The sequence below is a fragment of the Lepisosteus platostomus genome, chromosome 7 (assembly GCF_059453375.1).
Source record: "Lepisosteus platostomus isolate fLepPlt1 chromosome 7, fLepPlt1.hap1, whole genome shotgun sequence".
Lineage (NCBI taxonomy): Eukaryota > Metazoa > Chordata > Actinopteri > Semionotiformes > Lepisosteidae > Lepisosteus > Lepisosteus platostomus.
Genome location: NC_142617.1, coordinates 62,259,260 through 62,284,760, shown reverse-complemented (window position 1 = coordinate 62,284,760; position 25,501 = coordinate 62,259,260). Strand labels below are relative to the sequence as shown.

General features: G+C 41.0%; 2 protein-coding genes across 3 annotated transcripts; one reads left to right on the top strand and one right to left on the bottom strand.

Moving 5' to 3' along the window:
- The first annotated feature begins 1,291 nt into the window (after window positions 1–1,291).
- Window positions 1,292–13,185, top strand: idh3a (isocitrate dehydrogenase (NAD(+)) 3 catalytic subunit alpha). Of its 2 annotated transcripts, XM_088641624.1 has the most exons (12): window positions 1,341–1,442; window positions 1,886–1,942; window positions 4,148–4,207; window positions 5,131–5,214; window positions 5,885–5,999; window positions 7,405–7,592; window positions 9,103–9,236; window positions 9,603–9,705; window positions 9,789–9,853; window positions 10,082–10,166; window positions 10,750–10,902; window positions 11,075–13,185. In XM_088641624.1, the coding sequence occupies exons 1-12, from the start codon at window positions 1,416–1,418 to the stop codon at window positions 11,156–11,158; spliced, it is 1,155 nt and encodes a 384-aa protein (XP_088497750.1). In that variant the 5' UTR covers window positions 1,341–1,415; the 3' UTR covers window positions 11,159–13,185. The 2 variants fall into 2 exon arrangements, with proteins under 2 accessions (XP_088497751.1, XP_088497750.1); XM_088641625.1 differs by lacking the exon at window positions 1,886–1,942 and having other exon boundaries at window positions 1,292–1,442.
- On the bottom strand, window positions 12,705–24,825 carry acsbg1 (acyl-CoA synthetase bubblegum family member 1). Its single transcript, XM_088641621.1, has 14 exons — window positions 24,497–24,825; window positions 22,542–22,642; window positions 20,738–21,012; window positions 20,241–20,329; window positions 19,737–19,857; window positions 18,892–18,972; window positions 18,495–18,644; window positions 17,309–17,485; window positions 16,087–16,268; window positions 15,749–15,982; window positions 15,016–15,233; window positions 14,664–14,803; window positions 14,265–14,511; window positions 12,705–13,151 (listed from the first exon to the last, which is right to left on the bottom strand). Exons 1-14 carry the CDS (start codon window positions 24,574–24,576, stop codon window positions 13,075–13,077), a joined length of 2,172 nt encoding a protein of 723 aa, XP_088497747.1. The 5' UTR covers window positions 24,577–24,825; the 3' UTR covers window positions 12,705–13,074.
- Window positions 24,826–25,501: the final 676 nt, after the last annotated feature.

Sequence of the window (25,501 nt, the reverse complement as noted above, 5' to 3'; positions counted from 1 at the left end):
TGGAATGAAATTGGATTGGATTTAGAAAATGGATGTAAACGGACTTGAAAAATCAATGAGTAGTTTCTGTGCCACTATAAATGGAAACTTTATTTGCTGTCCTTCTACAGGACACGTGCAAGTGTCTGCAGTTTATAAATTACATCATTTTATGCATTTATATTCCCCATATTTGTTACAGGAAGAATAAACAAAGTAATAAAAAGCCTTAAATTTATACAGTCAGGCAGCAGGGTGCATAGTAAGCAGCCTAACCCTGCAACCCACAGCTGGCAGCCCACTGAAGCCCAGCAGGTGTGAGCCTGGCCAGTACCTGGATGGGAGACTCCTGGGAGAAACTAAGATTTCTGCTGGAAGAGGTGTCAGTGGGTACCAGTAGGGGGTGCTCACCCTGTGGTCTGTGTGGGTCCTGATGCTACAGCATTGTGATGGGAATACTGTGTTGTAAAAAAGGCGCCGTCATTCTGATGAGATGTTAGACTAAGGTCCCGACTCTCCTTGATTATTAGAAATACCAGAACATTTGTTGAAAAAAGTAGAGGTGTTCATCTTCGTGTCCTGGCCAGATTCCCCCTGGTCTTACCCAATCATGGTCACCTTAACCCCCCACACACACACCTTATCATTAATAATAACTACTATTGTTGTGTTCTGTCACACTCTTGTTTTGCAGGTTCACAAGTGTGGTTTTCTTCCTTGCATAATACCTTCAGATGAAACTGGTATTTGAAATACACTATTTATCTCTACAGGGTGAGAACATGTACTTTTCAGGTTTCTGTTTAAACGCTTTAAACATTGTCCAAGCAGCTATAACGGTGCATAATTAAAATGGGGTGTAATTTGAACAATTCGAAATTGGTGCAAAGGAGTTGAGGTGACATCTTTTCAATTTTTGAACAGGATATGAATTTGCAGCATTTCGTGATATTTCACTAGGATTGGGGGGGGAATCTGGTCAGAAAGCTGAGGAGGTTTCAAGGTGGGATCCCTTGACCCATGAATTTAGAGACACCAGAACCGTATAGAAACTTTTCACACTAAAACTGTAGCATGAGATTACGGTGCATTAGTTGACCTGCGATTCTGTCCTAAAAGATTTAGAATTAACAGTATTATTTAAGCTTAAGTGTAAAACAACAGAAGTCCTCATTTTGAGTTTTTTTTTCTGGGTTTACGACGCCGAAAAGCTGAAATCACCCCCCCCGCGTAACACGCCCACCCAAGGATTTTGAACCTTTCGATCGCACCGCCGGGGGAGTTAGCAAACGAGATCAGTCCGTGATGCCGTCGGGTGTGGGCGGGGTGAAATCACTCGTGGTTCACCCGGAAAAGGGTTTTTTTTTCCGTGCAGGAAGCTGGTCCGGGCAGGCAGTGCAGTAGCTCAGGCGTGATCGCGGAGTGAGGCGGACGGGATGGCTGGAAACGCGTGGAGGTCAACGGTAAGAGCAGGACCGCCCGGCCGGCACACCGAGCAGCACCGGACGGACAGCCTGTCCGTCTGGACAGCGCCTCTGCCCCTCTTCTTTAGCCCGAGAAAACCTCTTTGTGCCTAAATTAATGAGCGGAAAGCACGGAGGCGGCAGAGGCAGTCAGCGGAGGCCTTTCCTGCGCGGTGTCCTTCACATCAGCACCGAAATATATTTGTCTCCCCAGCCTGCAATGATGAATGAATACGTGGATTCCGTTTATGCAAACTGCGTATTTTTAGTAGTAATCGGTATGGGTTATCTTAAATAATGTCCTCACCTTTAAGTGTCACCTGGGTGAGGTGGAGGTTGACTGCATGTGCGGAGTATTGTAGCATCCCCGAATTAAATTTAGTCTTGTCTGAGGTGCGGGTTTGTGTTCTCGGCTCCTAAAAATCCTACTGCCGTTTTTGCAGATCTTAAGCCTGCTGGAAAGATTCGGGTTACGGCTTATTGGCAAGAAACAAGAAGAAGTAAGATTTCTTCAAACACATTTTATACATTTCACTACAGCCATTACAGAATTTATGAGAATACAAGGAGTAACCTTGCTCAATGACAGATGATTAGGTAACGGAGATCAGGTTGTTCAGTTTCCCCATTTCTCTGAATTCGTTTGCCGTAAATTGCCTATGTCTCCTTCACGAATTCACAACATAGGCATCGGTACATCATTTTGACGTTTTCGTAGATATGCCCATTTGTATGGAGAGTAAAAGTACGCGGTATTCGTTGTAGGTGAGTGGAAGGTCTGAGTTTTAAAGGCAACGCATAACGCATAAGTCTTCGTTCACGTTGTTACTACTTTTCTGTAAGAGCCAATACCTGACACTGAGATGGTATGGAATATAAAGATCCCACCATATAGGATAAAATGCATCTTTCATAAGCCTGAGATTCCCCATGTATTTTGGTTCAGAGATCTGAAATTGCAGAGGGGGTCATCTGGGGGCACAGAGGTGTCTCTCAAAGAGGAGTAGTGCAGATTCCCAGTGGTGGGGGGGGTGCCACACACTTCATGATGCCATGAGTCTTCTTTAGATCCCTCTGTTTGTTACAGTGCGCGGTACTGATGGTACCAAACTGACAGTATGTTAATACACTTTCAATAAATGATCTGTAGAAAAGCAGTAAAATAGATCTGTCCCCCCTAAAGAAAGCTGCGACTAGCTCAGTTGGTAGAGCATGAGACTCATTATCTCAGGGTAGTGGGTTCGTGTCCCATGTCGGGTGCAAAGTTCTCTAATAACCCACACTGGGCAGCAGCAGTATGGGGGTGGTGTTGGCAGTGGGGTGTCACATATCTGTGACAACAGCAACAGCACTCACACTGTCTATGAGGAAGAAAGGCCTGGCAATCTATTCCTGTATCCTGCCATGAAAACTCTAGTGACAGGGAAACCATCCATAGGGTCGCCATGGCACTCAACCACCACCCTAAAAGAAGACGACTCCAGATGTCAGATGGGCACAGGAGATATTCTGACTCCATTGTATAAATGTTGACTTCGGGTCTACAAACCGTATTTTAGGCATACACTTAAATTAATACAGCACATACAGAGCCAACCGTGGATAATATTCACGAAAGTCACAAATTCTTAAAAGTTGTGTGAATAATGTTGATTAATTGCTGGTTGTTTCCATCAGGACCTTTGGATAACTGCAATGGCGTCTTTTTGCCTTACTGGTTTTAGCTGACACCCTCAAGGACAACAGAATAGTAAATTCAAAACACCACAGGTTTTCCTTCAGAGCTAGGCTGATCGTGCCATGGGAGACTCCTTCTGGAGCGGAGAGAGGGGTTTGATGATGTTCAGAAGGAGCACGCTTCAGGTGCAGCCCTCAGTGGTTTGATCTACAGTAGATGTCGCCCTCATTACTTCACAGCTCTCCGTTTACCTAGAGCCAGGGAGAGTGTGTTTGCCATTCTCTTCACTGGCCTGTGTTGTTATGTAACGCTTGATAAATGACTTTATAATGCACTTATTGCTTTACATTAATCTTATTTATTGTCTTGATATCATTCTAAAAAGTTTATAGAGCTCGAAGCCTGTGCCAGATTAGCAAGATTATATTTTCAGCTTTAGCGCAGTGATCTGCAATGAATTGTTTACCCCAGTGGTTGGCTGTTTGCTTAACTAATAATGTGTATTTTTTAATGCCTTTGCTTTGATTATGCAAGGGATAATGCAGTAGGATGTGTACAGTAAGGAATTGCACTGCTAATCAAGAGTCTGGAGGAGTCACATCAGTGAAGCTATTTCAAATACGCAAAAGCTGGTTGTTTCTTTTTCGTCAGTACTTTTTCCTCTTTTACTTCAATACTCAATATATTTTTTTTCCTTTTTTGACATAACTGTCATCTTTGTAAACGTTTACCATTCTTCAGACTGAAAGTGTTCACTTAGAAACCGTGCAGTGATATGTCCTCAAGATCCTTTGATGTTTGAAAGGCATGGAGTGTACTGTAAATATCTGATGCATTATTGTTCGGTACTTAAAAAAAAACAATTCTCAGAAAAAGACCTAACGAGTCACATTAGGAGTTATTCATGTGCTGTCTGTTCAATTACAGAACAAATTAAACAAATTACAGTCACAACCTTGCATGTTGGTTATTCTGCATGTTTGTGATTCTGAGGTATTGAGCTGTTGTCCTCTCTGTTGGTTTCTAGTTGTCTCGTGTTGTGAGTGCTGTACAGAGCCAGGCACCAGTCCGAAGCTATGGCGGCGGGGTAAGTACCCTGCTCCAATCGCACTGCTTTTTGCAGTCCAAGAGAGCAATGTGTCCTTTTACACATACTGTACATTACTGCGTCCTTTGACTTTTCACCTGGGTTAGAAGACCAACTGTATGGGTTTGTAACTTGCCACCCTTTCAGATAAATGTGATTTTTCCTTCACTGGATTGCTCCATCTTGCATGATCTGAAGTTCCACAATTTCAGGTAGCTGGACCCTAGACACGGCCCTAATTTCTGTCCCACAGAGGGCCTTTAAACTGACTGTACATCAGAGCTGGAAGGTCGTTTCTACCATGTTATAAACTGGCTGGTGAAATGATGCTCAGCTGAAGCCCTTCTCTTTCCCACAAGAGCTAGGAGGTGACCTTGCAAGTGGTCTCCAGCTGCTGTCTGTCTTGATTTGATGCACAGACAGCAGGTGGATTGTGTGACCTGCCAGCCTTGCTGAGCAGCCCGATCTGACTGATGCAAGGTCATCCAGAAGAGAGAGGCCGGGGAACATACTATAAACTGAGTTTTAGATTGACAAAATCTGGAAGAGTGGCAGAAGAATATGGAATGCAGTCCTTTATCTGCTTTAGAGACTTCAATATAGGTGCATTGCCACACTTTCCCAAAAATAAGTTAATGCAAAACAACTCAGGATATTGTACTCCTAGTTTCCACCTGAACTTAATTTTTTTTTATCTTAAAAATTAATAGGACTTTTCAGTTTTTTGTTTTCATTGCTTGCAATGCTCTTTTGTTGCATTTTAATGCTTCTCGGTATATAATGATAGAGATTGGGCGGGCAGAATACTTTTTCCTTATCAAAAGTTATGGTTAGAATTCAGTTCTTAACTATTCCCGGCAGTTGTTCAAGTACTTTTGAAAAGCCTTTACGTACCTTTGTAATTTTTTTTGTTTTGTTTTCAGCTACAAACTGTAACACTTATCCCAGGGGATGGCATTGGGCCAGAAATTTCAAGTGCTGTCATGAAGATTTTCGAAGCGGCCAAGGTAATGTTGACAAAGAAAACATGAAAATCAAGAAAGTTATTTACCGGGGTTGGTCTCCACAGGAGACTGACCGCAAAATATCAGCCTTTATCTAGGGAATTCAGGGAGAGGTGTGCCCGTTCAGGTTAGCGCTCGAGTCCGCTAGACGTGAGGAGGAACCTGGGTGTTTTGTAAACTTAGTGTTTACTAAGTAGTCTGTGTGGCCACTCCCAGTTGTTACTCTCTTTTCCCCTGTCTGGAATTTCACCAAAATATTCTAGAAGATGTCTTTAAATTGAAGCAGAATCCAAACAGAAGAGCAATATTAGTTTGTCGTGGAAAGTAAACTTTTATTCCTTTAAAAAGTAAAGATATAAACTACAAATGGAAAACAAACCTTTTCTAGACAAGCTAGTACTGTTACATAACCAGCTGGGTCAGCATACTTCCATTGGATTGACAAGAAATGAAATGTATTTGTGTATTTTTGTAGTGCATGCTGGTCTGTTAGGATATGTTTGTTATTGTGCCGATGAGTAGTCTGTTATAGCACGTTTCCCAGTCCTCGAAGTGAGTGCGCCTCTTAAGATGGAAAAAGACATTTCAGAATGCATAGCACTTACAATATCCTGTGCATGAAGTGCTCTCCAGTAATAGGAGATTTAATGATCTTGTTGTTGTTTGACTTAAGGCTCCAGTTCACTGGGAAGAGAGAAATGTCACTGCAATTAAAGGTCCAGGAGGAAAGTGGATGATTCCCCCAGAAGCTAAAGAATCGATGGATAAAAGCAAAATTGGACTGAAAGGTATGGCCCTTCTTGTACTTGAGTCTTTCGCAAATAATTTGCTCTTTACTGAGCATCAGAAGAAACTTATCACTCAATGTGTCTATGTTTTGAAAAATAAAGAATATGGATTTAGGAGTTTGATTACATCTTTTTATACATTATTGTCATTAATTGTTCATTAAAGACTGACAGTTGAATATTTTTGGCTGTTGCATAAGCACGCAATCACCTCATTAGTTGGAGTGTCGAATGGGCACGGCTGAAGATGTGACTTAGCCTATTTAGTGCTAAGCCTGGTGAAAATCAAAAAGGAAAAATACACAAAGGAAACTGTATGTTTTGAGGCTGGACTAGGCACACTGTTGCACTCTGTCTGGTATTCACAGCTAGGTATTGCTAAAAAGCCAGTTGCAGACTATGAATAATAATATACCGCGATATGAAAGACCACAAGTCACAAGACCTCGCCAAGAACAACGTCATCACGTGATTTTTGTTTTTCATGATTGTCTCTTACTGTCGCTTCCACTGCATGGCAGGATGTCAGGTTGCAACAACCAGCACGTCAGCAGCTTAGATGTGAGGGGGCAGTTAAACAGTTATTGTTTGCAGGCCAGGTGATCACACAGGTGGCATGCTCTCCAGTGTTTATCACCATAACAGAATGAAGTGGTGTGAGCAACATGTCAGGTGCATAAGGTTTTATATTGACGGCCCTGCAGCCCCAGTGCACAGTGCTGTATTGATCAAGCCCCGGACCCTGACTTACTGCCCCTCCTGCGGGCTCATCCTGACGTGGCAAAGCTGTTCCCATGCTGTTCGTATAACCATCTCCATCCTGTGAGACGAGACTGTGACAGATGAGCCTGCAAGCCTGGCTGGAACCTCAGCGAACAGTTGTGGGAAGAGCTTTGGAGGACGTGCGATCTAGGGCTCAGAGACCAGTGAACAGGCTTGTCCAGCCTCCATAAGAGGAGCAGAGTTGGACTTGGGTTGTTAAACAGACATTATTATGATGGTTATCATTCATCAACAGGGGTGATCACCCCACACAGACTAGTAGCATGTGTGACTACCATTAGATTCTTCCAGGATGGCATCTGTGTTGCACTCTTTACACTGGACTGCAGAGACCATCTTGTAAAGAATCTACTGGTGGTCAGGCACTGCTAGCCTGTGACTTTCACAGTTGATTAATGTTAATCATCATAATGAGAAGCATAATAATGCCTGTTCAATAAAATCGTAAGTGCATCTGCTTCAAAAAGATGGTCGTGTTCTTGATAACTTGGTAAATTCGTTAGCTATAAGTGATGTTTCTTATGATTCACAGTAGGTAAGACATCAGATAATTGTTTTTCTGTGGAGGTGTAACAATGCAGTTGAAATGATTCACTCTTACACTTTTTGCTGTGCTGTGTAGGACCTCTCAAGACACCCATTGCTGCTGGCCATCCCTCTATGAATCTGCTGCTTAGGAAGACATTTGATCTTTACGCAAACGTGCGTCCATGTGTGTCCATTGACGGCTACAAGACCCCCTACACTGACGTGAACCTCGTCACAATCCGAGAGAACACTGAAGGAGAGTACAGCGGGATTGAGCACGTGGTACGCATCCTGTTCAGAGCAGTACAGTGTGGATATGGAGAATTGTAATATTTCCAATTCCACAAAGAGACATGGGGCAGACTTTGCTCAAAGGGGAATTACAGGATCTAGCATTTATGTGATAGTGAATTTATCATTTTGCTTGCTTTCTTTAAAAGCTTCTGTTCCTCGTAAACAATTACTAACTAGTGGAGAAAGCCTTTTTCCTACATCGCTCAAAAGAATAAGGTTCTATGAATAGGATCAAAAGTGTTCTTCCCTTTCATTTGCTGCTGTTTATACATTCCGTATGTCAGCCTTATGAGCACTTACATTTAAAAAAAAACTAAATGCTGCTTATTATTGGCAGATGTAACACAGAGAATCCCATTGTCTTACAGAACTAAACACTAGTTTACAACACCGCAGTTACTTTTCAGCAATAATAGCAGTGTAATATAGTTGGTTTGCTATGCATCATCACTTCCCTTCCTGCTGCTTTGTTTTTGCTTTTAAATCCTTTGCCAACATTTTTTGTCCCTGCGTGGTATAGCTAAAACCTGGTCACACTGTCTCCTCCTGTGCAAACCTCTTCTGCCGTAGCGGGTTGTCATTTTTGACAGAAGCAAATTTTTGTCCTTATAAGGAATCGAGTCCCCAAAACCCCAAGCGTGCCTACTGTAATGCAGCTTTTTATTGTTGTCCTGCTGTCCTCCTGACTGCTGTATCTTTGTGCAGAACAGGGCATTTTTCCCCAGCGCTTCTGTCACATGTTAACCCCTTACTTGAATGTCCTGTAGAGCAGCCTTCGCCTCTGCCATGCACTTTCGCATATAATCCTTGTAAGTCTTTTGTGTGCAGTGCTAGCAGGATTGGAGAGAGTGCGCTTCTCGTTTTACAGCCCTGTTTACTGTAGGTAAGGTGCTAAAAATTGCATAAAGCCAATTTTTCCCCCCGCCCATCTAAAACTAAACTATTAGAACTTTTCCCAGTATTTCCCAGTGTCTCATTGCACTCCTGTTTTGTCGGTTTGTGCTTCGCACACTTAAACAGTTGTGCATTCATCGTTTCCTTGCTGCATGTTAGGAAGTCACCTGATACTCCATTGACCCTTCCTTGACCACCAGGTTGAAGTTCACATAGTTTACTTCCTGCCTCGGTGACCTTTTTTTTTCCAGTGGCTGGCTTAGCATTTTTTTATTGTTTTACTTTTTAGTAACGATGTTCTCTCTGTTGTATCCTACTAGTGCAAAATTGTAGCATTTTGTGTTCCCCCTCCCATTGAGTCCTTGTAAAGCAGTGCTGACTGTAAGCTTCGTCATGCTGTTTTTTAATAACCATGAGCTATTCACAAATGTACACCGTAGAAATGATTTCCTCCCTCAAGCACCAAATTAACCAGCACAAATTAACTTGTACACGGCTGTATTTAGCTACTAATCTGTACAGGTTGTTCAATATATCAAGCAGTATATTAGTTCTGTACCTGTATGCTGTTTCATTGGTTTCTGTCTGCTTGTTTCCTTTGCAGATTGTTGACGGAGTGGTACAGAGTATTAAACTCATCACTGAGAAAGCTAGTAAGCGTATTGCTGAGTTTGCATTTGAGTATGCCAGGAATAACCAAAGAAGTACTGTTACAGCGGTACACAAAGCCAACATCATGTACGTATAATTCTGAAGCCATGAACTGTAATTATAGTAATTTCCGTGAAGCTTGTAAGAGATGGAGGGGAATTGTATTCATTGCTGTCTGGAGAACTGACCAGTGTGTAGTATTTACTGTACTTATTAACTGTAGGTTGTGTGTTCTACTCTCTGGGCAGTGTTGTCGATTATTAACTCGATTGTTAATCGGCACCAAACCCAAAAGAGAGACTGTTGAATTATTTATTTTCTAAAATACAGGAAACATTTTTAATCTTTCAGCAACATTTAGAATGCTGTGTGAATGCTTTTGTGAAAAGTAGTAAGGCACAGTTTGACACTTGATTTTTTGTGGTTTGAAAAAAATAATTTAACCCTTTGCAGGCGTATGTCTGATGGACTGTTTCTAAGAAAATGTCGGGAAGTTGCAGAAAACTACAAGGATATCAAGTTCACAGAAATGTACCTGGATACAGTGTGCCTGAATGTAAGATTTTTATGTGTTTTTTTTTTCTCCGCTTTCAAATAATTTAAGATTTGTAATGTTTCATTCCTTTTGCTTCATTTTAGATGGTACAAGATCCAACACAATTTGACGTACTCGTAATGCCTAACTTGTATGGTGACATCCTCAGGTGAGAGAAGACTCATGTCAAAGTTTGTAGGTCTAATACCAAGATGAAAATCAACAAAGCAAAATTAGTCGTGTTATATAGTTTTTTCACTGTTTTTTGCAATGGGTTTTTACATATACATACACAACCATATGATTAAAATTGTGATTAAAAGTCTTCTTACTAATGTAACTAGTGCTGTACTTGAGCTGTTAATGCTGCGAATGTGAAATGCTGTTTGTATTTCAGCGACTTGTGTGCTGGGTTGATCGGAGGCCTGGGAGTGACTCCTAGTGGTAACATTGGGGCCAATGGAGTCGCCATTTTTGAATCGGTATGCTGGAAGATGCTTTGACTCCCATCGTATTGCTTGCTGCCTTCTGCAGTAATTGTGATTCCAGTACAGTTATAATGTTTTTAACAGTGCATGCTTGATTAAGTGTGTGTTATACACCAGAATATCCAGACCTTGCTGACGCTCCAGAGAACCAAGGGTTTTGACGTAATCAGCAATTTTAACATGACATGACAGCCTCTGGCAAAATTGAAGTGAAAGGGTTAGGGGTTCTACAAAAATATCTTGTAATCGCAAAGTTCTTCTAAAAAATTGTTATACCGAGAGCTTGTTTTAAGCTCTGATTGACTTGCTTTCCATTTTGCTCAATAACATGCTGTCCATGTGTTTCATTAGAAACTTGCATTGTACTGTCGTAACGGCGATCTCCCTACTTGTTAGAGTGTGTGGACGACAGCTGATTGAAATGCGTCTCGCACAAACGGTAATTGGTCGCCCTGGGTTAAGACATCGGCAGAATTAAACCATATGAACAGCCGCAGGCTTGACCCCTCGTCCCAGGGCTCATGCTGGTCTTTCTGCGGGGCCCGGTGGTCCTCACGGTGGTTCTGCGGTCCCCCAGGTCCACGGAACAGCCCCGGATATAGCAGGGAAGGACCTGGCCAACCCCACTGCCCTGCTGCTCAGCGCGGTCATGATGCTGCGGCACATGGGCCTCCACAGCTACGCCGGCAAGATCGAGGCGGCCTGCTTCGACACCATCAACGACAAGCAGGTTTGTGCCGGGAATCGGGGGCCGGCCTGACGACAAATGTTCCGATGCGTCCCTCTTCATTTTTATTTTTTATGTGGGTCTTTGCTGTTCTTCCCCGCTCCGTGTATCTGTGTTTCAAGTAAATGATGTTTCCCCTGTTTTTTTTTTTCTTCTTTTCCTTTGACCTTCCTAGGTTCTGACCAAAGACCTGGGGGGCGGTGCGAAGTGTTCTGAGTTCACGAATGAGATCTGCCGCAGAGTGCGAGACATGGACTGAGAAGCGGCGCCTGCTCTCCTGGTGGCCACGCAAGCTGTCTCTGGCCTCCAGTCTGTAACCCCCCAGATCTCCGTCATCTTCAGATTCACAATGCGCTATATTCATACAGAAAATAACCCCTTGGGTTGACCTCTGAATGTCTCTCCTTTGACCACAGAGCACTGTCGTATGTATCGTCACTCACTATGTTTGTGTACTTTGTTTCTGCTTGGCGTTCTCTATTTATTGACCGAATATGGCCTTCATCAGATGGATTTTATTTTGTTCTTTTTTCTAAAACTGCTGTTTTTGTCAGTGGCAAACACAAAAAGAATCGTCCGTGTTGTAATCTTGCCTAGAACAGAACCCCATTAAAAGATCAAGATATTTTGAAAGGAGTGTTTTTGGTTTTTTCCTTCTCATGTTACAGTGTGCGTTTGGTGTTTCATATTGATATTGAGTGTGGTTTCTTAATAACACCTCGCATATGTAAGATTGTTGTGAATTGTGATCCACAGCTCATCTGTTATTGGGGTATTTAAACACTGTGTATACCCATAGATGTCATTTTGGTTTCTGCATGGACATGTGTGTTGAACATTTTTCTTAATCTTCTGCAGGTCTTAGGGTTACAAAGTGAAACCGCAGACAGCGTGTTTGTTGGATGAATTATCTAATGGCATTTCAAAATAGAGGGAGGCTGTTCCCCCCGATGCAGAGCCTATACAGTATCGTGTGTAATTTTACCTTTTGAGCTGCATGCTTTATGTTCAAGTGAACGTCTGCTCCTGCACCTCAGCTGTTTGTAAAACCAGCAGTGTTTCTCACTAGAGCTTGCATTTTTTTGTTCATCTCCGCGCGTTTGAAAGCCTTTTCTGTGGCCTTTACCTCTGGTTGTGAAACACCTGTTATTCGGGATTCTTTTTTGTTTTTAAAAGTTACTCTTGGTGCAGACTTCAACTTTATTTGTTATAATTTCTTAGATCTGTTATTCAGTCCTGAGTTGTGTTAATGCAAGCTGTTTTGTTCTCTCATTAACCCCCCTTTGTGTTTTTTGCTTTGCAAAAAGTGATCCTTCAAATGCTGGCTTTGTTCATGAAGCAGCTTGACTGGAACGCACTTTTAGCTTGTGTATTCATGCTCTGTCTTTGCACACTGCTTCAAATTATAAAGACGGTTTGAGTGATATCTCTGATGTTTACTGGTATCCATTCTTAGTCTTTTGGTTTTTACAGTAAGTGTAAAATGTTTAGTGTTGAATGAATGTATTGGGTCCATGAAACACAATGTAAGTTGAGGCCTGAGGAATGAATTTTGGATCAAACTATTTCGTAGGTTTGTTTGCTAACCCTAAGGAGAGATGCATATTATTTTGTCCCTGTTTGCACCCTTTGTGATATGTTGAAGAAAAATGGCCTTTATAAAATAATTGACTTAAATACATTTTGAATAGACAAAAACAGCTATGGTATAAATTTAGCAAATGCAAATAACTGGCGCCCATTGACTTAATCTTGATTAAGTGTGAGTTGTACAGACCATTGAAAGAGTGTAAACATACATAACATGACGCTACATAACATTTTAATGCACTAATGTAGAGACCTTGCAAAAACATATTGATTTAATTAAACTTAGCCACACAATGCCAGTTCATCTTGAAATAAACAACAGTAAAAGGATCTCGAGAATTACTAGAAACAGAAATCTATTGATCTTAATATGCTGACATTTAAGTTTGAAATGTGAAATGAAATAATAGGAAACAAGTTTGAAATGTAAAGTAAGCAAGAATATGCTGAGGAAGCAGATTATAATAGATTATGACCAAAACATTAATATTTTATAACTACTGTATATGTTACAGAACAAATATTTTGTAACCAATTTAGTTGTGTCTAACAGCCCTATAAACAGTGCTGTTCTGTTTTGTATAATCATTCTTTGTATAAGATGCCAATTTCATTTCTGTACATCTCCAGAACGCATGGTCTGCGAAGCTTCATAGTAGGACCTAAAAATAAAGGCATAGTGTGAGAGTTAGAAAAGACGCCTGTTTTTTATTTCAAAATACACCCTCCAAAAACAAACGTGCCTCATGTGGAAGAGAAAGATTCCATTGCAAAATGGAATTTTGCTATTACGCCTCTTGGATTCCTAGCTCTGATCCTAGTCCTACAGGTTTTGTAGCTCAACATTAAATCACCAACTTCTAAGATATGGAACTATTCCATACTGAGCAAAGAATTAATTAACAATTTAGTATACAAATGTAATGGTCTATAGCAGGACTTTCCAATTCTAGTCCTAGAGACCCACACACATGCTGGTTTTTGTTCCAGCCAAGCTTTCAGTTACACAATTGATCTCTTAATTGACTTAATTAGTTTCATTTGAACTGTTTGACTGATTTTAGCTCTTGGACATCTTGCATGTTGCTGTTATCACATATGTGGGGTTACGCGGGCTCTGTTCAGTGTGGAGGCAGAGCCCTGGCTATTTTGGCTGTTTAATGACGAGCCACAGCTGTGGGAGCCTTTTAAGACGCACTGAGCGCCTCCCGCAGGGATGAGCAGACCCCCGCAAGGGGAGGAGCACTCCACCGACAGCCCTGGGGAGGGATTGTGACCGAGTGTACGGCCATTGTTGTTCCTTTTGTTTTATTTCCTTTTTTTTTTTTGCCTGTCCTGCTGTGCATCTCCACTGGGACAGGCTGACCTCTTCCTATCCTGTCCTGCTGTGTCTCTTCCACTGGGACAGGCTGAGTTTCTCTTTTTGTTTTGGGTTTAAACTCCCTGCTCTTCCAGACTGGACCCTGTTAAATAGGGCAAGTCCAGTCTGGATCGCGCTGTGTCAAGCGGTTCTTTTTCCCAGGCTGGACCCCGTTAGATAGGTGTGTGTGGGCCCTGTGTATACCCAGCTGTTGAGTACTGGAAACTAGGGCTTGTTCTCTTCCCCAGAGTCAATCTGTGAAATGATTAACACAAGACAATTCTGCAGTAAGGTCTACCTGATCCCCAAAACATGTTTCTAGACAAGCAGAACCTTATTGCATAATAAACTTTTGTGAATGAATCTGCATTTTTCAAAAGCAATCGGTTTGCACATATGATCCCTATGTCCTTACCCAATTCTCCTCCAGGAATAGAGAAGTCCTTTTCGAGGATTGTCCATTTCTGAATGCGCTGGGCATTGGATGTAGCCCTCTTGTTGACCCTTTCTATTCCTTCTTGAATGGCTTGGTACACTGCCTTATCTCTCCCTCCGATAATATCAGACACCTTAGTTGCTTGGCTGCCAACCTGCTGGCAAAACTCAACAGCCTCCAGGCTTAATTCATCTGTAGGTTCTGTTGTCTCAGGATTACAGACACACTGGAAACAGATACGACAACACAAACCAAGGGTATCAGTATCAAGCGTTTTCTCTTTAAGTGCCCAAATGTCATGTTGTAATACAAAAAATGCTTTGAAACCCCAGATTTTCCACAGTTATGTCAAAAGTTATATCACGTGAAAAAGGCTACCTTTAAAGTCAGAAGCATCGACAGGAACTTCCTTTTGTCCCCAATCAGCATGGCATTGCTGATGATGGGAAGTTCTTTTTTCACAGCGTCTTCTATTGGAACCGGAGGGATATTTTCTCCACCAGCAGTGATTAATAACTCTGAACACAGACGACACGTGGAAAAAGCCATTCTTTAGCATCTGATCATAAGTAATCATTCAAGGCAATGATATGCAAATCTAGTGCTCAAAGCAAAAAAAAAACATCTGTGGTTAAAGTAATAGAAAAAATTATGAACTGGAAAAAAGGCAATCTCTTCAAAAGACTGTAAAATCAGTTACATGGCCCTGTGCTTTGTTTGGTAAACGTACCTTTTATTCTTCCTGTGATGTAAAGGAATCCGTCTTTGTCTACCTTTCCTATATCCCCTGAACACAACCAGCCATCCTCATCCAGGGCCTCCTTTGTTTTGTCCTCCATGTGCAGGTAGCCCATAAAAACGTTTCGTCCCCAAAAGCAGACTTCCCCGTTCCCCTCTTCTTCCTTGTTTCTCAGCTTGAATTTGCAGCCTGGGACCACCTTCCCACAGCTGTACAGGACGAAGGTCAATACGGCTCATTTGCGTTTACAGAAATCTTGGGGAGAGTCAGTATAAAACAAAGGGAAGAGTGCCAAAGAAGAGAAGCTCTTGGGATAAGGCAATATATTCTCTGTCGGTAAGACAAATATGTTTATATATAGTTCGAGTAGGCAGCTGTGTCAGCATGGGTATGCTGCAAAGGAACAAGTTTATTCCATGCTGAAAAGAGAAAAAAAAGAACACAACGTTTCACACCCGAAGAAGGCTCCATAGCCGAAACGTTGTTTCTCTTCTCTTTTCAGCCTGGAATAAACCTTTATTAGTTCCTACTGCATATTTATATATGTATATTGCTCCAAAGAGAAAAAAGGCAATATCATGACTTAAAATTCAGCCTATCATGTTATCTAATATGTTGTTCTATAATCAATATAGTAAGTGTATTTAGAAACTGTTAATACACAGTGCGCCTCAGCAGTGATGATGTGCATACGATTTATTTTGTAAACTGTGTGACCCCGTACCTCTGCAGCCTGTACACCCTGGGGCCAGACATGAAGTGAGGGCCTGTGGTTTCACTCATCCCGTAGGCCTCATACAGGAAAATGTTTAGCCCCAGGAAGAATTCCAGGGTTTCACCTGTGATGGGAGCTGCCCCAGAAAAGAACTTCAGACAGTGTGAGAACCCAAGTTCTGCGCGAACCTTTTCTAATATCAAGCTGTCTGCGAGAGTGAACAGAAATGGTTTGGCTTCATTCCTAGAAATAAAAACAAAACAAATACAGCAGAGTGGTGAAATACAGTACCTTTCATGCAGATCCATAAAATTGGTGGCCCTTTAAATGTACTCTGGAACACTTACTTATTGGCCCAGTTCAGATTGGCCTCCAGCGTCACAGACATCGCCCACGTTAACATTTTCTTTTTCAGAAACCCGGACTGAGCGACCCCCTCTTTGATCTTTTCCATCAACTTCTCCCACACTCGCGGGACGCCCATGTGAGATGTAGGGCAAGCCTCTTTCAATGTGCTGATTAAACTTCCCTGCAGAACAGTGCAGCTTTTCAAACTTACAGTATGTTATTTATGGGACATACAAAGCTCTTGCGCAGCTGGATTTCCTCCGCAGTATTTGAAAAATAAAAGCAAGAGGGTTGCTAATCACAGTTGTCTTGTATGGCCTTCTAAACTAACATGTTCACTTGGTCCGGAGGAACAACATTTGTCGTCTTTGGTGTTTGAATACCTACAAAGAAAGGATATGAAACACTACACTCTTGCTCTAGTTTTTTTTTTTAAACAAGCTTCCTTTATGAGACTGAATAGCTACACATCAATAAGACATAAAACATAAAGAAGAAGAACATTAGGGTGGTTCCTATAAATATAGTAAAGCTGAAGTTGTGATCAGTCACTTGTTCATTTTTATAAAATGGATTAATTAAAATTGGATTCTATTCAGACACAGCCCAGTTTTGCTTAGTGTGTGTCTTTCCATTCTATCTTGTAATAATTTCTGAAGTTGTGGTATGCCCAACGCATCTGTTTTGTGTGACAGTATTATTAACAGGTATTATCAAATCTATTAACAAATGTTTCTCATCCTGGCTGCAAAACAGCTTGTTGTACAAGCCAAAGGTACAGTTCTTGTACATGTATGTGTGTGCAGCTACAGGCTACCTGAATTATTTAAATATTTATTTAAATGTTAACAAAAGTTGTTTAGTATTAGTTAAATTGAATTGAATTGAATTTTCCTAATTGGAAAGCAAAACCATGAGTTATCTTCCTTGATCATAATGTATTTCTAATTGTTCTATAACAGAATTTACTACTGGACATTGTGAAACACATGTAATCTCGATTTCCTTGAAACTTCACAGGAGGAGGTGAAAGCGTGGGGTTTTTGGTTTGCAAAAATAAAGGTCACCCTAAGGATGGTATATTTATAACTTTAAAATGTTGATAACTTTAAATCTGTATTTTGCAACTTAACGTGGGTCACAAATTAACAGAAATTTATTTGGACAGAAAATCCCAGAAGTCACACAGGTGGTTACTGTTTCTAATGACTCTTTCTGTACCTTTAAAGCGTCTGGCTGGGCAAAGTAAACGAGCTCTCCCGCCTGGATCCCTGTCCAAAGGTCGTATATCTGAGCGGCGATGTGGCTCAGAGGGAGGTAGCTCACAAGGATTTCCTGCTTCTTTTCAGCAGGCTGCATGTCCCCCACTCTGCTGGCATGCTGCGCTGTCCATGTTATCTGTCCAAAACCAGGCAGGCAGCAGGCAGCTCTATTACTGAGATCTGGAAATACCTGTGGTCTTACCATTGAATAACAGCAATTCATGGGCTAAGAACCAAACAATGTTTCAGTCCTTCGTGGGAAATTCTAAAAAATGATTTTATCGCAATTGACACATCTTTGTCTCAGTATTCTAAATGCTCTGCTTTTGTAGCACAGTTGACATTTTACAATGCATCTGGACATTCAGCCGTCAAAGGGGTGTTGCCATTCATGCACTCTAACTACTGTTATTTAGTGCAATCAATAGCCTGCATATCATACTTGCTAAATCTGTGTTGTTGTTATTATTATTCATTTAGTTTTGTGATGGCTAGTACTGCTGTCACAGATTTTGAGCACTAGGTTGAAATTCGTGACTGTGGTTCCCTCTGTATGAGGTTTACATGTTTTCCCCATGTTCTTTTGGGTTTTTGCCAGATGTTACGATTTCCTCTTACCTTGCAAAGACACACTGGCTAGGTTAATTGGCGTCTCTAAATTGCTTTCATGTATGCACCCTACAATGTGCATAGTATAGTATATACTACTGTATGTAGAGTACTGGCTGTGGAATAGTATGGTACATTGCTAGAAAACATTTGAATTTTTATATCACTCACTGTTGAGAGATATAGGGAGTGGTGTGACTTATAGCCACACATCAGCCAGGCCAGTAATGTTTTTGTGCTAAAACAGTCACATTTTCGTTTTATTTTGAACTCCAAAAGCTCCTAATAATATTTAATATTTAAACAATAAGTATTTACTCAAGAATACAGACTGTCACAGTACCAACAGTTCTGAAAAATTGTGAATGGAAACAAAATATTATGCAAAACAAGCTGATGTTATAATACTGTTAGTATGGAGAACTGCCACACCTGTACTTTAGCTTTGTTCAAAGCAAACATTTCCAGCACAAACCTAATAAATGCAGAACTTCAATCAGTTTAAGAGCACAAGACAGTTGAATCTTTTAGCTTACATTGTCGTGACTGAGCATTACTCCTTTGGGCTTGCCTGTGGTTCCAGATGTGTAAATCAGAACACAACACTGGTTCGGTCTCTGGTTGCTGATTATGTCATCCAGGTGCTCCTCAGAGATTTCTGATCCCAGTTCCATAAATTCATCCCACTGTTAGATAGCAAAGTTTCTTTTTTTAAATGCATGCACAATACAGATCTCGGTTTAAACACTACTTTATCACAGGAAATCCATTGCTTTCCTTTAAGGAAGAATGACAAAAGAACAGTGACAGGTACAGTACATTCACTTACAATTGAAATGGAAAATCCAGTCGAATAAATTGCCATCTACATTTTGACCTACTTGAATTATTCTCAATTGACTGCTACAGCTAAGGAATGGATGGCTAACTCACCGAATAGAGGTTGGGCAGTTTCCTCTGTAGTGGCCCAACATACTGTACAACAGCTTTCAGATGAGGCAGGCGGTCCCAGATCTGAAAGGACAGTGACACAACCCAACACTGCAAAGCTGTATACACTACAGAGAGCTGGGGACACTTGAAGGGAATGACAACATCATCAACATCAAGAACAGAGGTATCTCAAGATAAGCAGGCCATAGCTGGTTAATTCTTGTGGGAACAATTGGTGCAATTTGAAAATAATCTTTTATGCCACATTTAATGGAATTTATAACAAATCTTCAGGAGGGATGAGAACCGCCAAGTCAGACTCAGCTGTCGGGAATTGTTAATCACTCCTGACATCACTTCCTCACCTAAAACATTATAAATACTGTTCATAATCCCCTCCTCTCCCTAGTGTACTTCTTACTCCATCCCCATCTCCCCCTCTGCAGCTGCCCCTTGGTCTCTCAATCTGTATGGGGGTCCCAGACTCCTCGTCCTCTGGCCAGGAGGTTAGTCCTCAGCCAAGCGGGTTAAGCCAGATTTTATTGACAAAAACAATCCCTAAATCTTTTAGTATGCTTAATTATTGGATGTTGTTATTCCTATGAATTACGGATATAAAGAGGAGTCTTGTTTTCTTTGAGGATAAATGTCACATAGAGAGAATACAGACATGTGCATGCAGAAAGCAGAACTAATGTTACACAGATACTACTGAATGTAATCACCCTTTGACCATCTGGTTAATGTGATGCAAGTCTTGATAACTTCTCTTCTTTGTGAGTATCAGAGGAAAGTCTACAGTATCTTATTGTATTAATCTGTTTTTTTTAAATATTCCTCCTTACCTGTAAGATTTTTTCCAGCTGTTTTGGGTTTTCTACCACAATGACATTGGCTTTGCAGTCACTGGCCACATAGTGACAAGCCTCTGGAGAATTGGTGGAGTAGATTCCAGTTGCTGTGCCTCTGATACAAGTTTGAACAAAAGCATCATATGAGTTCACAGTACTTCCTGATAAAAAATACTTGATAGTATATTTTACATAAAGAAGAAAAGGTAGCTATGCAAAATAATATCTAACGCTACTATGGAATATCCCCTTGAGTTAAAGTGTTCTATTGTCAACCTCTGTGATGTTTGTTTTATTTTTATCATTGTCTAGAAGCTGACATAAATCAAACACTGAATAAATAAGATGTTTGTGAAATGCAAATGCATTACATTAGAAAATGTAATTAACTTTTTGCATTTATCTTCCCTCAAAAGACTCTCAGTGTAGAAGTCGTCCATTGGAATAAATCCTGCAGATCGGAGATGATCAGCTTACAGCTTAGCAAGAGGGACTCACCCGGCAAATATGGCACCAACAGCAGAAATGAACCACTCAGCAGAGTTAAAACCCAAGATCGCCACACTGTGGAATCGCTGCAACCCAAGCTGTACAAGTCAAGGGAAAACAAGACAATCACCCCTGTGTGGTTTCAACACTTTTTCTGTTGTTCACATTTCCCTTCCCATGACAACACACAACAGAGATTCAGAAGGAACCATTCTGAAATATTGATTCCTCGTTTACATCTCAATATTAAGCGTACTGTCAGTCTTGAGGCAATGTGTGATATTTTGTGTCCCCTGTGTGTCTTCTAATGCTTTCAAAGGGCAGCTATTTGAAGCACAACAACTGCTTATTTTAATAATAATAATAATAATAATAATAATAATAATAATAATAATAATTTCTTACACTTATATAGTGCTTTTCTGGACACTCCACTCAAAGCGCTTTACAGGTAATGGGGACTCCCCTCCACCACCACCAATGTGCAGCATCCACCTGGATTTTACCTTTAAGAAGCTCCTTGCTGCTGCCCGACAGAGCTTGTAGTACTCCGAGAAGGTAATCTTTTCCCATTTATCCTTCGTCTTTGTGGCCAGAGCATAAAGGCTCCCATACTTCTGTACCGAAGACATGAACATCTGGTGGACCGTGATGGGCCTCTGTGGGCAGGAGTCATCTATTCTGAGCTTCACAGCTCCTCCTGCCTCTGTGGTCCACAGTGCTTCTGCGGGGGCCAGAGACACAGTGGCGAGGACCTCTTCAGCTCTTTTCTTCTCCTTGCCTTCAAGAGAAAGGAAACATGCTCCATGGCAACGGATGGTGATTTTCTTTTCACAAAGAGGTAACGAGATGGGGATTCCCAGACCGGCCTTTGTCATAAATCTGGGAAAGGTGAGTGGGATGAGTCAAAAAAACTAAACAGGCAGCCATTACACACACAGGCGCTGGAGGCCAGAGTTGAACCCAGGACTCCCGAAGCAGTCGGGGCAAGTTTGCTAATCATGACACTACAGTCCCTATTGATTTAAGCAGCACATCAATGTAAAAGGATTCAAAGGGTATTTGTCTACTAAAAATCGATTTACAGATAACAGAAGTTTGAATTGCTTGTTCAGATTTCAGCAGCAAAATGGGAAAAACTTTAAAATGACAAAAAGATAACATCAAATTGAAGAAGGATGGTGGCATGGTGGTTTGTACTGTTACCTCACGGCTCATGTTTCTGGCCTGGGTTAACTTTATGAGGTGTTCGCTTGATCTCCCTGTGTTGATATGGGTTTCCCCATGTGCTCTGATTTCCTCCCACTTTGCAGATGTTGACTATATGGGTGTCAAGCCCTCTGCAGACAGAGGGCGCGCCTTCTCTGTCCGGTCCCTAGTTTCCTGCCTGCTGTCCTTCCGATCCCTCTCTTTCCCTTGGGCTATATATTTCCGGGTCTTGCACTCTGTCCACGCTCAGCATTGACGTTCGGATGTCCTGAGACCCGCCTAGCACCAGGTCCCCCCACGTCCGCTACCTGAGGGCATAGGTTTCTATACGGCATTCCTGAACTCTTTGCACTAACGAGCCCGGGCCTTTTTCCTGTCTCGCCGCTACGCATATGGGTCTTTTTCCGCTCTCCTGCCTCTCCACGGTTAGTCCCTTCGGACGTCCCTGACAATGGGCTACACTTATTGGCTAGCTAAAATGACCTATTTCTTGTTGATCTGTCGAACTGTAGAACTGTTGTTGTCCTAGGCTCACGATTGCTTCATCGGGATAAGCAGCTTTCTGATAACAGGTGGATTTCAAATAAAGTGAGTGTTTTTGTCTTGCTAAAGATATGAAAAGTAAAGCTAAAGCTTTAAAATCATTTGTCGTCCTATGGGAAGACAACTGTATAGTGGGGTCATAGGAAGTTCATATCTATCTGAAATCCCCTTTGGGCAACACATCCCTATAATTGCTGGAATTTCATGAAGTTCATCAAAAGAGCAAGACAGGAAAAGGAACAAAAGCAGCAACCACACAGAAACATCTACAATGTAAACTCCTATAGTGTAGTTTAAAAATTAGTCAGTACAGAATTAACCACTTACTGATGAAAAAGGAAAATGAAAAATCCTTGAGAAAACAAGATGTTTAAATATACATTATTGATAATTGGCCATGTCATGCTACTCTGATGGTATAGCATTATTTACAAATAGTGTTAAAGCCCTCCCAAGCCTAATGCAGAGAGGTGATAGGGGATCTATAGAACAAAGCTGCCAGGGGCTATTCATGCCCATTGCCCCACTGTGCGCTCCGTGCTGCTGAAGCCTACTCACATGACTCGTCCTCCATCTCCTGTTTGTCCCTCTCCCGCTCGCAGTCTGTCGGCTGCTGTGCATCAGGATTTATCATGAAGCCCTCGATGGCCAGCAACAGACTGAAACACAGAGAGTAGAGCAGGCAGGGCTAGAGAAGGAGTGGACGGGCTGAAGAAAACCTGCTTAACCTCAAATTCAAGCTGCTGCTCAAGCCTCAACTTTCAGGGCATCACGTGGCCCAGTTCGGGGGCATTGTTCCCTCTAAACAATGTCAGGCTTTAGTCACTCAGTACTAAAGCCCCATGGCTTTGTTACAGAGAGCTCAGTAAACGAAAAAGAACTGTGTGTTCCCAGTGGCGCTGGAATCCTTTAAACTTCCAGCCTTTTTTCAATTATGCTTTCAAATTGTGCTTTTGGTTCTGCAGAGAAATGTGCAGAAGCCGACGTCTTTTTTATTTAATATTTTCCGCAAATAAACTCAGACAAAAAAATCCCCCGAACCGACCCGATTCAGTGATTAATGAAGACGAGAGGTCTGCTTGGCAGTGGCTCAGAGAGCAGCTTCCGTTTCTGATTTTCATTCAGAGGCTGTCAGCAACGGGCACCAATAACAGATGAAGTGGCAGCTTCTTTTGCTAGAAAGACTGGACCCAAATCCAGTGTCTAAACAGCTATTCCTTTGCAAATTAAATGAAAAAGAACAGCCTCTGAAGATACTGAATGTTTCTGTCTGATATAATGGGCCTCTGAAGGTGAGAAAATGACAAAAGCAAGTTATGTTGCATTTACAGATGTAGTAAGCCCATTTGCTTTCTATGATTTTTAAAAGCACTGCAGAAACTACCATTAAAATCCACCCACACTCAAAAACTCAAATGAGCAGCTGTATGCGATGAGCAAATACTACAGTATTTGGTAATGTGACCTATTATATGTACATATATAAGAAAATGACATTTCCAAATATGACCAGATTACACAGGTAGACTGCAGAAATTTTTCACACCCAGGCTTGCATTGGAAAGTTTAAGGTGGTGTTAAAGTTCCCGGGGTTTCAGTGTGGCATATCCAGCAGAAGAATGAGAAGCAGTACAAATTTATAAGATCAGAAAAACCGTTGAGGACACAAAGAGTTTAGGGGTCTAAAAGACCAAGTTGTCCAATCTGAGCAGAGAGAACATATTAAAGGTTTCGATATGTCTTTCTTCGTGTTGTTTAAAAGGGTTGTGAAACAATTGAAAATTACCGTGCTTGGGCTTTTATTTTCCCAATGAAATTAAATACAAGACAATTCAACATTTAAAAGGCTTATAATATAAGGTGAACATATGAACTACTGAGTATCAAGGTTTACTGTGCACCTGTTAAGAATTTGTTTTTTATATTCTTCACTTCATAGACTATGGAGGCAAAGTTGTAAGTCTCCTTTTTTTCTGTTAATAAAAGAGTTGGAAAATTTGTTCTCTTGTGGCTTGTGATTCTGTAACCTTTGCAATACTTTGAAAGGTAAACCGAATTAGTTATTTTTTATTTTTGAACACAGGCATAGGGCATGAGTATATGCAGTGCCAGTTCCTTTTCTTTTCCCATGTGGCTTAATCCTTCATACAAAAGTATAGGACTAAAACACACAAAACAGCTGCCTCTCGCAATCCTGAAGAACTCCACACTCAACCCAGTACAGATCCACTTTGTTAAGAAAACAGGTCCTAGCAGGCTTCCAAGGCTAATACACAAAAAAATTCTGCTCAGTCGATTGATAACTAAAACATAAATAACTAACCTCTCTGAATATGTCTTGTATACATGAGCTCACATCTCCCACTGGGAAATTCAAACTTTGTGGTAAAGGGTGTCACACTACTCAAACTGATCCAAGCTTTAAAACTTATTAAAAGGTACCATAACCTATTTTTAAAAAAACAAGAGCTTTTTTACAACTTAAGAACATGCACTCAATATCGTTTTCCTACCTGTTTCCTATCTTTTCTGTTGATCCATGAAGGTTTTCATTGCAATCTGGTGTCTGGATGGTCTCACTGCCACAGGACATGCTGGCTGCTAAACTCAGTACTGTTAACACCTTACAAACGATTGTGCATAATTAAGTCCTGAAATGAAAAGCCCTGTGATTCTGCTTGAGGCTCCAGTAGGAACAGTTGTAATTCTCATGGGAACGAGGAATAATAGGAGAGGTCAGGCTGTGCAATTCCATTCAGTTTTTTCTTTCTTCCTGCACACTGTACTGTAGTAGCCAGTTAACAACGTTTGCAAAGGACACCTTTTTGACCACTACTTATGAGGCAAATTGTGTTGTAAGTTGTGCATTCATACAAGTTTGCTGTTATTTTTTTCATGTTTTTCTCTTTTTAATTTGAAAACATGCAAAGCATCTTAATGAGCCCAAAGCTTTTTCACATGCAAATTTACTACAGTCTCCAAGAAGAATGAAATGTTTTACACAGCTGAAGTCAACTCATGTAATCTAACGGAATTCACATCTTTGTATTTAGCTTTTTAGATTTTCACATCACGTGTTGGTTCCTTTATACGTCTTAGCTGAAGCAAATGCTAATACAGACTGCCCAAATACTAGAAGGAAATTATTTTTTTTATTATCAGGAGCAGACTTATCAAAGTGTAGGACTGTTTATATTTTTATATTTAGGTAAAACCTTTCAATTTTTGTTTTCCACACATATAACAACAAATAGAATGGCATCTTCATACTGGAGCAAAATGCTTTGAAAATCCTTCTCTTAACTAAGTGTAATAACAAAGAAAAAAATCATGTATATGCTTGGCAACCTTTCTAGGTAAAGTAGAAGGTACAGTAGGTGTTTTATCCACACCTAGTACATGTGTTGTTTAGATACACTTGTATTGGTGGTATACTAAAAATAATGTTTTTATGATTTTATTATTCATTTCTGTAATATACTGAATATATTTAGTTGTAGTTGCCCAATTGTTACATA

Excerpts from the sequence above, each read along its gene's own strand:
- acsbg1 (XM_088641621.1), bottom strand. The coding sequence starts at position 24,576 with ATGTCCTGTGGCAGTGAGACCATCCAGACACCAGATTGCAATGAAAAC. Across the intron at positions 21,013-22,541 it reads GGAGATGGAGGACGAGTCAT|GCAAGGAGAAGAAAAGAGCT; the intron begins GTGAGTAGGCTT and ends TTTCTCTTGAAG. Across the intron at positions 13,152-14,264 it reads TATTCCTGGAGGAGAATTGG|GTCCTACTATGAAGCTTCGC; the intron begins GTAAGGACATAG and ends CTTTATTTTTAG.
- idh3a (XM_088641624.1), top strand. The coding sequence starts at position 1,416 with ATGGCTGGAAACGCGTGGAGGTCAACG. Across the intron at positions 1,443-1,885 it reads GAAACGCGTGGAGGTCAACG|ATCTTAAGCCTGCTGGAAAG; the intron begins GTAAGAGCAGGA and ends CCGTTTTTGCAG. Across the intron at positions 9,706-9,788 it reads TGGATACAGTGTGCCTGAAT|ATGGTACAAGATCCAACACA; the intron begins GTAAGATTTTTA and ends GCTTCATTTTAG.